This window comes from Trichechus manatus, unplaced genomic scaffold (genome assembly GCF_000243295.1).
Source record: "Trichechus manatus latirostris isolate Lorelei unplaced genomic scaffold, TriManLat1.0 scaffold00001, whole genome shotgun sequence".
NCBI lineage: Eukaryota > Metazoa > Chordata > Mammalia > Sirenia > Trichechidae > Trichechus > Trichechus manatus.
This window is the reverse complement of record NW_004443937.1, coordinates 12903425-12916884: the sequence shown is the minus strand read 5'-3', so window position 1 is coordinate 12916884 and position 13460 is coordinate 12903425. Positions and strand designations below refer to the sequence as shown.

At 47.5% G+C, this 13460-nt stretch overlaps 2 protein-coding genes and 1 non-coding gene across 3 annotated transcripts in view; all 3 read left to right on the top strand.

The window, feature by feature from the left end:
- Window positions 1-5472, top strand: part of EFCAB12 (EF-hand calcium binding domain 12) — a 27595-nt gene extending 22123 nt beyond the window's left edge. Inside the window, exons 6-8 of the mRNA XM_012557793.2 lie at window positions 1563-1729; window positions 3365-3421; window positions 5214-5472. Coding sequence (XP_012413247.1) covers window positions 1563-1729; window positions 3365-3421; window positions 5214-5472 — 483 coding nt within the window. The remainder of the gene's footprint in view (window positions 1-1562; window positions 1730-3364; window positions 3422-5213) is intronic.
- A 2074-nt stretch (window positions 5473-7546) lies between these two features.
- On the top strand, window positions 7547-13429 carry RPL32 (ribosomal protein L32). Its single transcript, XM_004368349.2, has 4 exons — window positions 7547-7614; window positions 8877-8977; window positions 10128-10309; window positions 13246-13429. The coding sequence occupies exons 2-4, from the start codon at window positions 8882-8884 to the stop codon at window positions 13373-13375; spliced, it is 408 nt and encodes a 135-aa protein (XP_004368406.1). The 5' UTR covers window positions 7547-7614; window positions 8877-8881; the 3' UTR covers window positions 13376-13429.
- On the top strand, window positions 8670-8807 carry LOC111819803 (small nucleolar RNA SNORA7). Its single transcript, XR_002823387.1, has one exon. It is a non-coding gene; the product is annotated as a small nucleolar RNA SNORA7 (small nucleolar RNA).
- Window positions 13430-13460: the final 31 nt, after the last annotated feature.

The window sequence follows — 13460 nt, the reverse complement described above, 5'->3', positions numbered from 1 at the left end:
AAGGAGAATGAAGAACACCAAAGACACAAGGAAAGTGTTAGCCCAAGAGACAGAAAGGGCCACATAAACCAGAGACTTCATCAGCCTGAGATCAGAAGAACTATGATGTCTGGCTACCACCAATGACCGCCCTGACAGGGAACACAACAGAGAGTCCCAGATGGAACAGGAGAAAGGTAGGGTGCAGAACTCAAATTCTAGTAGGAAGACCAGACTTAATGGTCTGACTGAGACTGGAAGAGCCCCAGAAAGCACGGCCCCTGGATTCTCCATCAGCCCAGAACTAAAACAATTTCCAAGGCCAACTCTTCGACAGGGATTGGACTGGACAGTGGGACATAAAGTGATACTCATGAGGAGTGTGCCTCTTCGCTCAAGTAGATACAAGAGACTAAACAGGCAGCTTCTGTCTGGAGGTGAGATGGGAAAGCAGAAGAGGGTTAGGAGCTGGTTGAATGGACATGGCGAATCAGGGGTGGAAAGGAGGAGTGTGCTGTCACAGTAGGGGGAGAGCAATTAGGGTCACCTAACAATGTATGTATAAGTTTTTTAATGGGAGACTAACCTGAAATGTAAACTTCATTTAAACTACAACAATAAAAAATTTTTAAAAAATGAAGAAAACCCTGTGGAACACCTCATGGGATTTGGCTCCTTGGTTTGGAGGTTTAGGGTCACGGTTTCACGGGACATCCCAGTTAATTGGCCTAATATGTTTACTGCTTCTGTTCTACCTCCTGTTTGTTGCATAGTACAAATGGCTATTGAAGGTACAACAATTGCTCTCTATTTACCTGGAGCAACAGAGGAAGAAGGAGAGTCAGGAATAGCAGGAGGAAATGGAATGTGTGCTAACTGCCTCCGTGAACAACTACCTCCTTTGCGATGAGACCGGAAGAACTGGATGGTGCCTGACTACCATTAGTGAACACTTTGATCAAAGATTCTATAGAAGAATACTTATCAAAAGGGGGAAATTGCAGACCAGAATTTTAAATTCTCATGGACTCCAGACTTTCTGTAGCCATGGAGGCTAGATGAACCCCTGAAACTATTGCCCTGAGACAATCTTTAAACTTAAACTAAAACCCTGAAGCCTTCTTTAAATCAAACAATAGTTTAATTAGTAAAGAATGTCTGCCTTGTGCACTGTTTTCTTCTAAAAACTATTTATCTAGGATCAAACTGACAACAGTAACTAGAAAGACTGGATGGGAACCTTAGGGGGCAGTGAGTTTATGTTAATGGGGGAGGAGCAACTCAGAAAAGGAGGGTGAGAATGGTTGCACAACTTGAAGAATGTAACCAATGTCATTGACTCGTACATGTAGAAATTGTTGAATTGGTGTATGTTCTGCTGTGTATAGTCTCAATAACAACAACAACAAAAATAAATTTAAAGAAAATCCTATGGAGCACAGCTCTATTCTGACACACGTGGGGTCGCCATGAGTCAGAGTCAACTCGATGGCAGTTGGTTAACCCCCAAAGGCAGAGACTCCTGGACTCGGGGAGGGGAGAGGAGAGGAGGAGAGGTCTGGAGCTAATGGGCTGTGTTTCTCTTGCTGCTGACAGCCCTGCTGTACCTGGGAGACAAGATCATTTTCCTGAAAGACCAGGTGCGCCCGATCCGGCAGCCAGGAGGCTACTACTCTGACTTCAAGTTCTTCACTCCGAACCAGTCTCTGCTAAGGTCCCAAGGGACCAGCGTGGCTAAGAAGACTGACAAGCTGAGTCTCAGACCCCTGTCACCCCACCATCTGCCTTCTGTGCCTTTGCTGTCCCTTCAGCCCCGGGGTTGGCACCTGACACACTCAGGGGCTCATGTGCCATGAAGGGTCTGTGTCCTCATCTGGCACACCAGCCTCCTCATCATCCCTCACTGGTCAGCCCACCACTTGGCATCTTTCTCAGGGCATGGTCTCCATGCCTCAGCACCAGGACAGCTATCCTTCTGACCACAGTCTACATGATCTCCAGGTCCCTGGACAAGATAAAAAGAACCTTTTTAGAAAAACAGAGGATGCCGTTCACAGACCATGGCCCCTGTGCCAGGCGCCCTGCCGAGGCTTGGGGGGGAGACAGCCCCTGCTCTGCCCTGTAGTCCTGTGGGCTGACACACCCCTTCTCTGTCAAGAGGAGGGTTTGCACCCCTAGGAGGAGAAGAGAACTCTGCCCAGGGGGCTGTCCTTGACTCTCAGATCAACCCAAGTCCTCTCTAAGAAAATGACCTCCATTGGTAATCCAAAGCCAGGACCACGCAGATTTGAGCTGCAGGCAGATTATGAGCCGGCCTTAGGAGGCAGCATCCCTACTAAGGGATGGGCTTACTGATGGGGAGGGAGGAGGCAGCTAACCAGACACCTGGGGGTGGGCTGACTCCAGCACTCTAGACCACTGCTAGCTGCCCATTGGGGTTGTGTGCCCAGATGGCAGGAATGGGATGCAGCATAGCCAAGTGGAAATTAAGCAGGCATTAAATGAACAAGTTACTTTACTCCCTTAGCCTCAGCATTTTCATCTGTAAATTGGTCACAACACACAATGAAGATTAGATGAGAAACGCATGTAAACTTCTCAGCACAGTGTTAGGCGGATCGCACTTCATCAACGGTTATGGTGGTTGTTGTTATCATAATACCCTGTTCCATTCAGAACCTTCTCAAGTGCAGTTGTGGGCCCAGGCCTGCAGGTAGGGCCTGTCCACTCTGGTTGCAAAGAGCTGAGTGTGACCCAGCCTGGGTGGTGGCCTGGGAGGCCCTTTCTGATCACTTCGTGACCACCTTCTCACCCCAGGGTAGCTGGCACCAATTCACGAACCCAGGAAGTGGGTGAGAGCTTGGGAAAGGGATTTTTGTCCATACTTAGGCCAGAGCCATAAAAGATAGAGAGAGCAGTCCCCTAAGGCAGGGATGGACATTGGCTTCATCTTGCTCCTTAGACTGGGTTGGGAAAAATTCTGAGGCCAGATGCAGGCTTAGTGGGAAAGAGTGCTGTAATTGATTCATGTCGTCTGCCAAACCCAAGGTTTTAGTAATTTTCGCCATCCTTGTCATCTGACTGTGGAAGTGGGAGTCAGAGGTCCCCAAAGCATTCCAATTTAGCAGCTACTATTTATTAAGCATCTCTCCTAACTACCCCAGGATGCCCGCTTCTGGGAAATGAGGAAATCCAGGCCTGGGTGATGATACTGGGTCTGGGCGACCCAAGGCCGTGTGAGTTCCACTGGAGCATGGATGACAGTCAGGGCGTCACTCCAGGTGGAAGAAATTCTCTTCCAGACAGAGCACTGCACCCCCACCCTCCTCCCCCGTTAGCCTGACTTTCCACTCTCCTAACAAAATGCCTCTCTCTTCTCCTATAGGAAAATGCCAAAGAAAATCAAGAAGATACGCTTTAAGGAGTTTGAGGAACTCACCAGGTCTGTAGTTATCATCTAACTCCAGAAGGAGGGAGGGCAGTTTGGAGGGCTGGCCTGGCCTTGGAGGAGGGGCCTGGGACTCATCAGTCAACCATACAGATGCCCACTGGCGAAGCTGGCACCAGACCCCAGAAGAAAGGAGCCTGGGGCACAAATGGGAGTGGTGTCACAGACATCCCATGAAGACTTCACAAGGCCCCTTTTTGGGCAGAGATCTTAGGTCAGGAGTCAAGAAACCTGGATCTGAAGCCTGGTTCTGCCATTGTCTTGTGTGAACTTGGGCAAGGCTTTTCTCTATGGGCTTCAGTTTCCTCTGCTGTCAAATGGGTACATGTGTGTATACTTGACAGGGCTGTTACTAGGGTTAAATAACAGCATGTGAGTCTCACAAGTCTTCCCTTTCGGAAACAGAACAGTGGAAGTGATCCATTCTCAACCAGGAGTCCAGGAGTGCAGCTCCAAGCAACCATAGGGACAAAGTCTTTATCAAGTTTCCCTCCTGGTTTAAACATCCATGTACACTTGTACTCCACGATAAATCTGTGCTCGTTTTAATATAAAAAGTAAGGTTTTTCTCCCTTACATCTTCAAATAAATGATACTCTAGGAAAGTGGGTTTTCTTTATCCCATGCTTATTCCTAGGAGTACATGTACCGTGTTTTGGAAGCTCCTATCTTGGGCTCAGTCCCAGGAGCTGAAAGGCAGTAAACCAACACTCACAGAGAGCCAGGCAGACACTGGGCTGGGTGCTTCACATGTGTTCACTCATTTTAATCCTGTCACCACCCCTATGTCATCTCACCACCCCTATGACATAAGTTACTCTTAGCATACCCATTTTAAAGGAGAGGAAACTGAGATACAGAAAGGATAACTACCTTGCTCAAAATCACACATCAATTAAGTGGTGGAGTAGGGATTTGAACCCAGTTGTACTCTGAACACCACATTAAAGTGCCTCTAGAAAATAGATGGTGCTTGCTTAAGAGCTTGTGCTTTAATACCGACAGCATTATGCTGAGTGAAATAAGCCAGATACAGGACAAATACATATATTAAGTCGAATCATATAGTATTTGTCCTTTTGTATGTGGGAAACCCTGGTGGTGTAGCAGTTAAGAGCTACAGCTGCTAACCAAAAGGTCAGCAGTTCGAATCCACCAGGCCCTCCTCGGAAACTGTATGCGGCAGTTCTACTCTGTCCTATAGGGTCGCTATGAGTCGGAATCGACTTGATGGCAACGGGTCTACTTATATGAGGTATCTAGACTAGGCAAATTCATGGAGATAGAAAGTAGACTACAGGTACCAGTGGTTGGGGGGGTGGGTAATGGGGAGTTATTGTTTAATGGGTACAGAGTTCCTGTTTGGGATGATAAAAAAGATCTGAAAATAGATAACAGTGATGGTTACACAATATTGTGAATGTACGTAATGCTACTGAATTCTACACTCAAAAATGGTTAAAATGGTAAAATTTATGTTATGTTTATTTTACCATGAGGCAGCTGACTGGAATTCAGGCCTGTGCTCTGCCACTTACTCACCGTGTAACCAACCTTGGGGAAGTGAGTTAGCCTCTTCAGGCCTGACTTCCTCACTGGAACTATCCTAAGTAGACAGGATAACAGAACCCACCTCATGGAACCATTGTGAGGACTGAGATACTAAAGTGCTTAGCACAGGGCTAAATCTCCACTTGGGCCACGATCGATTTGCTCCACTGAGAAGGCGCCCCTGCCCTGGCCTGGCCCGCTATGATGTCCTTCCCTATATCTTCTCATTTTCCAGGAAGCTGAAGGCGAAGAGTTCCAGTGGTCAGCAGCTAACCCACCCCAACTTCTTCTGGCCAGGCCACCTCCTGGACAAGCTGCAGCTCTACCTGCCCACCGTGGCCACGGACCGGAGTTTGGCAATCTTCAGCCATGTTCAACACCAGCCCCCTGCCTACCCAGCCATCTACCACCCCAACCGCTGGTGGCCCATGAAGAACATGAACTACATGACCTGTGCCTATTATGATGGCCCCAAGGTCTACTACATCAACTAGAGCAGCACAGGGCTTGCCAGAACCTAGCCACCCTGTGGCCAGGGACCAGTACAGACAGTGAACCAGAGCTATAGACACAGGGGAGTGTCATAGAGCCAGACAAAAACAAACAGTTTCAGTGGAATGGCCCCAGGGGCCAGCTCCTTCCAGACCCAAACGGCCCAGTGTCTCAGAGGGTAGATGTGTCCAGGGGAAGACATGCAGGTTTTCAGTGTTTCCCTCCCCTGCCCTCTGTCCTTTTGAAATAAACCAGCTTGGAGTTTTTTCCATGCCACCGGTGACTCAGCTGGTGTGATTTCTTGCTCAGGAGCTGTGACCAGAGGGGTATTTGGAAAGGTGGCTCTTGAGCCTGAGGGAATGCAGCAGGCACGTGTTCGCTGGGATGCTGACAGGACACCTGCACGGTACCTCCAGCCTCTCGTCCTGGGATCTCAGTGCCTGCAGGGAGGCAGCAGGCAGTGTCGGTAACCCTGTGCCCTCCTCTGTGAAATGAGGTGGCTGCATGCCCTTCACCCCTGAAGACTTGCCATTTGGATTACTGCTTCCAAATCTCTCGGGTCTTTGGAAATTAGAGAAATGCTCTCTGGTTCATGACCCCTCCCCCTGGTTAACCCACCTGACCCCATCAAGATCTTTTCCTTCTACACACATCATGTGGGCTGCCATTAGCAACCTGCTTCCATGCTCCACCTCCCACCTGTGGTGTGTCCCAATACAGGAGACATTGGTGGTTCAGTGGTATAATTCTTGCCTTCCACATTGGACATCCCGGTTCGATTCCCGGCCTCGTGCACAGCCACTTTCTGTCAGTGGAGGCTTGTGTGTTGCTATGATGCTGAACAGGTTTCAGCAGAGCTTCCAGACTTAAGATGGACTAGGAATGTGATCTACTTCCCTACAGACTGCAAGGGCCAATATGCATCCTATCATTGACAAATGTATGACCTTGGACAAGGCATTTCATTTCTCTGCGTCTCCTCAAACCCCTAGTCCTCCGCCTCACAGCCTGAAGAGCTGTCATCACTCACTCTCTTTCTTTTCACCTTCACCTACACAATCCGCTTTCACTTCTGTCCCCATCTCACCCCTGGAACTAATCTTGTCCAAGGTCGCTATTTTGTTGTGCAATCAAGGGGCATTTTTTTCCACCTGAAATTGGATTTTCACAATTATCTTCAAGATAAATGCAAAGCAAAACAAACCAAAAGCAACAAATAACGAGGCAGTCTAATGGCTGGAGTCAGATCTCCAAACTTCAATTTTCACGTATGTAAATGGAAGAAATAATAGAATTACCTCACAGAATTGGATATTAGGTGTCCACTGAATGTTAGCTGTTATATTCTCAATATTATTTACTGTGTAAATTCACGTGAGTAAATTAGGATGTCTCTGTTCCAAGGAGCCCTGGTGATGCAGTGGTTAAACACTTGGCTGCTAAGGTCGAGGCGGTTGAACCCACCAGCCTCTCCACGGAAAAAGATGCGGCAATCCGCTTCCATAAAGATTTACAGCCTTGGAAACCCTGTGGGGCGGTAATACTCTGACCTGTAAGGTCCCTGGAGACTCTGGTGGCATAGTAATTAAGAGCTACGGCTGCTAACCAAAACGTCAGCAGTTCGAATCCACCAGGCACTCCCTGGAAATCCTATGGGCAGTTCTACTCTGTCCTACATGGTCGTTACGAGTCAGAATAACCTAGACGTCAATGGGTTTGTTCTTTTTCGCCCTTGCCACTAAGAGGCGCACTTCGCACTTCCGTATAGTAGAAACGCTGGCGGATATAGCCTAAAAGCTGGATTATGCTTGAGAGAAACGGCTTCACCTGCTGGCGGAAGTAAATGCCGTACTGGGTCTTAGAAGCTTAGAAAGAATTCCAAATTTTCTACCGGGTGCCAACAGCAAGTATGATACATTTTAAGCACCTTGATAGATATGTGTCTAAGAAAACATAGGTATATCTCGGCATCTTATCACAGCATTATTCTCTGGCGTTTAGTTTTTCGTTGAAGGCCCCGGAGCCGGAAGTGCTTGCCTTTTCCTTGCCAGGACCTAGAAGTCAAGTCCCATCAGTCCTTGCGCCCCACCTTCCCTTTTCTCTTCCTGGGCGCTGCCTGCAGAGGTGGCGGCCATCTCCTATCGGTAAGTCTCAATCATCTGCCATCCGCGTCTCTGCGGTCTGCATCTGGCCCCACCGCCCCCTGGTGAGGCGGCCTCCCTTTCCGCGCTGTTGTTTAGGTGGCCACTGTCCTTGCCTGCTGGCTGGAATGCGGACAGGAACGTTGCGGCCCGGGTCGTTAATGGGGTTTCGCCTCTTAGGGCCTTTCGCCTACCTACGGAGTCCGCCTGGGGTCAGTCAGCGCTGAGGATAACTTGTTTCAGCTCTGGCGGCGCAGAGTTGAGGCCAGACCAAGAGAACTTCTGGGGTGATGAAACGACCGGGGGTAACCGGCCTGGCGGACCTAGGCTTGGGTCTTCCGGACCTGGCGCTCAGCGATGTCCGCCCACGTGTACCCTTCCATACTGCAGTGCGGCGCGCCTTCGCCGCCGGTCTCTGGCGCTGGGGGCCGCTGCTGTGGGGGGACCATCAAAGACGAACTGCCAGTCGTCTCGTTCAGTTAACAGAAATTTTAATAGCAGGTCACGATTAAACTGCTGCCTTGCCTTCGAGGATATCATGGTCCCAGGGCAAGAAGTCGTTTGTTTATTGAACAGATGGTCATTGAGCACCTACTCTGTGCCAAACAAAAAGTATATTGATGGCCGTGAAGAAAACAAAAGTGCCGCAGTAGAAACAGATGGGGTAGGGGGGAAGACCACTCTGAGGGAGGTAACCTTGAATGCAATACTCAGATGACCTCCAGGTAGAACAATAGTATGTTCAGAGGTTTTGAGTCATGTTAAAAGTATATCAGAGTCTTGTGTATGCCTCGAGTGTATTGCAGGGTAGCAACATCCTAGGGGGATTATAAATCTCTTAATTGGACATTTACTTAATGCCACGCACTGTGCAAGCATTCAACGTACAGTATCCTCTCCATGTTACAGGTGAGAAAACTGAGGCTTGGGTTCAAGTAGATTGCCCCAGATCCATACAACTAACAGGAAATTGAACCATCAGGGGGTTGGAATGTCTTTGTGAGGTGGGATTTGCTGCTACTGGCATTCTTTCTTGGTCTCTAGGTTAGGTGGCTCCTAACCTCCCAGGATCGCTTCTGGAGAATAGCTAGTATTCTGCCAGCTTCGGACACGGGAGGGAAAGCAAGCTTGTCAGAGACCCATTCCATTCCCAGTTTGCTCAGTAGCTGGTGATTGGAAGATACTCTGCAACAGTGCTCAAGCCCTGGGCAGGAAAGCCTCCTTCCTGGAGACACTTTTGACATGTGTCTGCCTCTTTCTTAAAGGCACCATGGCTGCCCTCAGACCCCTGGTGAAGCCCAAGATTGTCAAAAAGAGGACCAAGAAGTTCATCAGGCACCAGTCAGACCGTTATGTCAAAATTAAGGTATGTGACCCTGGAATGGAAATGAGTGTTGGGATGAAGGACCAAAGCAGACATGTTGCCGTTGAGTCGATTCCGACTCAGCTGTCCTATAGGACAGAGGACAGCTGCCCCATAGAGTTTCCAAGAAGTGACTTGGTGGATTCAAACTGCTGACCTTTTGGTTAGCAGCCATAGCTCATAACCACTGTGCCATCAGGGCTCTGGGATGAAGAAAACCAAAAAACCAAACCCATTGCCATCAAGTCAATTCTGACTCATAGCGACCCTATAGGACAGAGTAGAACTGCTCCATAGGGTTTCTGAGGAGTGGCTGGTGGATTTGAACTGCTGACTTTTCGGTTAGCAGCCGAGTTCTTAACCACTATACCACCAGGGCTTGGGGCTCTAGGGTGAAGAAAGGCGTTCATAAATAGGCTGTTGTGTTTCTGACATCACATAAAGTAGTTGGAAAATTACCTTCGGCAAATGAACCAGGTTGTTGGAAGAGCTCTCTGGAGAAACCCTGGTTTCCCTTAGTCTTATTGGCACTCAGTCTCTTGTGTAAATCGTGTTTGCATTTAAATGATAAGGGGGATCCTTGGCTGTTTAGAGGTGTCAAACCCACCACAGCTCAGCTGGAGAAAGATGTGGTACTGTGTTTCCATAAAGATTGCAGCCGTGGAAACTATGAGGCACGTCTTCTCTGTCCAGGAGGGTTGCTATGAGTCAAAATCGATTCGACGGCAACAGGTTTGGTTTTGGTTTTTGATAGGACTTTGTGTCATGGATATCCTGTGGCCTTATGACCACATAAGGGATAGACTGTTCTTATTTTATAGATGAGAAAACTTGGGTCCTAAGAATAATGACCAGATCCACGCTTTACATTTTAACACAATATATTTATATCCCATTAGTATCTATTCTACTTTTCCTTTGCTTAGAAGGAGGGTAAATCTGGCTGACTTTCCTGCCCCAACAGGCTACATTTCTGGTGGTCAAAGGCAGGAGCCCTATTTTTCCCACAAAAAAGTATGTAAAGTAGTAGTGAAATCTGTTATCCAGTGATAACTACCGTTAGGCATATTTCCATTTTAGTTGCAGCTTTTCCCCCCAAGAGGAAGAGTTGGAGTCTGCACAGACACTCAACCACCAGTGTGTTGTCTTTCAGCGTAACTGGCGCAAGCCCAGAGGCATTGACAACAGGGTGCGGAGAAGATTTAAGGGCCAGATCTTGATGCCCAACATTGGTTACGGGAGCAACAAGAAAACAAAGCACATGCTGCCCAGTGGTTTCCGCAAGTTCCTGGTCCACAGTGTCAAGGAGCTGGAAGTGCTGCTGATGTGCAACAAGTGAGTTGGGTAGCGCCTTTCGGCATAGGGTTCAGAAGCCTGCATCTGTGAGCATGAACATGTGTGGGCCATTTGGCAGGGACTCTAGAGTTTCTTGGTTTGCATTTGCAGGAGTTGCGTATTCTGAGGAAATCTGAAGTAATTCCCTGCAGCAGAAACTTAAAGAGAATGCTTATTGGGGCTTCAGAATGTTTTCTTTGCTGGAGAGGGGGAGACTGTTGTCATCCAGAGTACAAAGACCCAAGACCAGGAGAGAGGACATTGGTTGACTCCGCAAACACTGCAGTTTAACATTTCTAGAATGGTGTTTTCTTTGTGTGGGCAGTCAAGGGAGAAGATCACATGTAGCCTCAGACCTAACAGGCAGTTGAGCCTACACTATGGCTGGGGGTATCTTCAGAATGCTACAGGAACAAAGGGGTTGCTGCCTGTCTGGGACAGGAGGGCTTTAGAGCTGAGTGTGATCTGAGGCAGAGAAAAGGAGCAAGACTTTCCATCTCAGGCAGAGAGAACAACTTACAGCAATGGAAACATTCATGGAGGGTTCACAGCGAGTTACTTGGAGGTGTTTTGAGCAGTTAGACACTTGATGAACTCTGTGTATGAGAGACTTCATGGTCTGCTCAGGCAGTATATCACCTAGGCTCAAAAACTAGGGCAGTGGAGTGAGAAAGGATTCAAAAGATTTTCCATGGGAAATGATTTAGACACTTCACATGCCTCTGGATTGGAGGGAGTGGTGTTTCTTGGTTACGTAGAGCGCAGTTCATTTTCCTCCCTTACTGGTAAATTGACGCCAACAAGCTGCATTCACCTAGTAAATTAGGAAGGACGTGGCCAGTGCATGCCTGATTAAAACATTCGTGTATACAAAAATCTTTTTTTATCAACCACCATTCTGGCTTGAGGAAACGCTGGAAATGTCCTTCAGAAAAGGTGAGTGTGGGAATTGGTGTTGGATGCCCAAACTGCTGACAGGTGGGTTAAAACAGATATTATGCAGCAAAAATAACCATTCTTCATCTGTAGTAGGATTGGCACTCAAAACATGTTGCTGATTGCTGTGAAAATGTTATGCTGTTTTTAGGGTGGCTTGGCAGGGCATCTAGCTATAAAAATAGTGTCGATGACTTTGATTCACATAAGGTCCATTTCTGGGCATTTATCCTTAAGTAGTTGAAAAAGGAAAACTATACAGCTGGGTTGTTAACAGTAGTAGCTGAACAATTGGAAACAATTTGAAAATGCTTTGCACTGGATGGAATGTTCTGCATATGTTAAAAATGATTGTAATGTAGCAGTATGAAAAATGCCCAGGCAGGGGGAAAGTATTTCAAAAGTTAAATAAATACGATTTTGATCATTAAATACGCATGTGGACAAGGACCAGGGGTGGTGGCTGTGAGGGGCAGTCTTAGTTGGTTCCAACTCATAGTGACCCTGGGTACAACAAAATGAAACACTGCCCAGTCCTGCACCATCTGCACAATCTTTGCTATGTTTGGGCCCATCATTAGAGTCACTGTGTCAACCCATATCGTTGAGGGTCTTCCTCTTTTTTGCTAACCCTCTACTTTTACCAAGCATGATGTCCTTCTCCAGGGACTTGTCCCTCCTGATAACGTGAAAAGTACGGGAGACGAAGTCCTGCCATCCTCACTTCTAAGGAGCATTTCTGGCTGTACTTTTTCCAAGACAGATCTGATCTGTTCATTTTCTGACAGTTCGTGATATATTCAGTATTCTTTGCCAAAACCATAATTCAAAGGCATCTGTTCTTTGGCCTTCCTTATTCATTGTTCAGCTTTTGCATGTATATATGAGGTGATGGAAAGTATCAGGGCTTGGGTCAGGCACATCTTAGTCCCCAACGTGACATCTTTGCTTTTTAACACTTTAAAGAGTTAAAGTACCCGGGAGGGCAGTAAAAAAATGAAGCGTGTAATGCAACTTAAGTCTTTTCTGGAAACAGATTATGGAAACGTTAAAAAATACAGCTACTTTGAACTTGAATTGGAGGCTATATAAAACGAAACATTGTAGATGTGTTTGTCTCTTGCTGTTTAGCCATTTTCCTTCCGGAGCTCTTGAGAACCATATATGCCCCCAGCCTCATTTACGCACCCTGGACAATCTTGGCTTCTCTGCTGAAATTGCTCAGGGGCTAGCATGTTCTTCAGCCACTGTCAGTCATCTCTGCTGAAATGAGCTCATTTGGCCACGTTCAGCCAGCTTGTTACCAAACTGGGATGGGGCAGCTGCCTCTTAGAGTTGTGAGGAATGAATGAGTTACAAAACACTAGAACACTAACTGGCACAGAGTAGGTACTGAAGAAACAGTAGGTGTTGCTGCCACCTGCAAGACTTTAGGCAGTGTTACTTCTTCCAACTTGAATTGTGTCCTCAGCAGTCAAACCAGTAAAATACCTGTGGTCTGGGGCTGGGTAGCCCTTAGCTTGATTCTCACTGTTGGATTCTGCCCTCAGTCACTTTGCTGTTGTTAGATACCATCAGATAGGTTCCAGCTCAGCAACCCTACGTACAACAGAATGCAACACTGTGCCATCCTCAAGATTGTTGCTATGTTTGAGCCTTTTATTGCAGTCACTGTCTGGTCACTTTTTAGAGTTCTGAGTTTTCCATGGGCAAGTCCAAGCTCCTCGGAACTACAGATTAGCCAAGAAGACTGTGGTTGAGGCCTCCGAACCCGGAGTCTGGGGCAGGTCATCCTGGCCTGTCTGCTACTTGCTAGGTGGCTTGGAAGTGCTTGTCCCCCTTCTTGGGGCACATAAGTCTCATTCAGCAGCCATGTAACCCTGCACAGCCTGTGGCTCTGGAGGGGAAATGCCAAAGCCATGGACTCCGCAGCATGATTCTTCCTGCGTGTGTGCTCAAGGCTGGCCTGCTCCTCACCCACTTACTCGATTTTCTTCCAGATCTTACTGTGCTGAGATTGCGCACAACGTTTCCTCCAAGAACCGCAAAGCCATTGTGGAAAGAGCAGCCCAGTTAGCCATCAGAGTCACCAATCCCAACGCCAGGCTGCGCAGTGAAGAAAATGAATAGACAGCTCATATGCAAGTTTTATTTGTGTTAAATAAAACCGTAAAAACCCTGCTATCTGGTATGTTTCACCACTTGATTTTAGTTT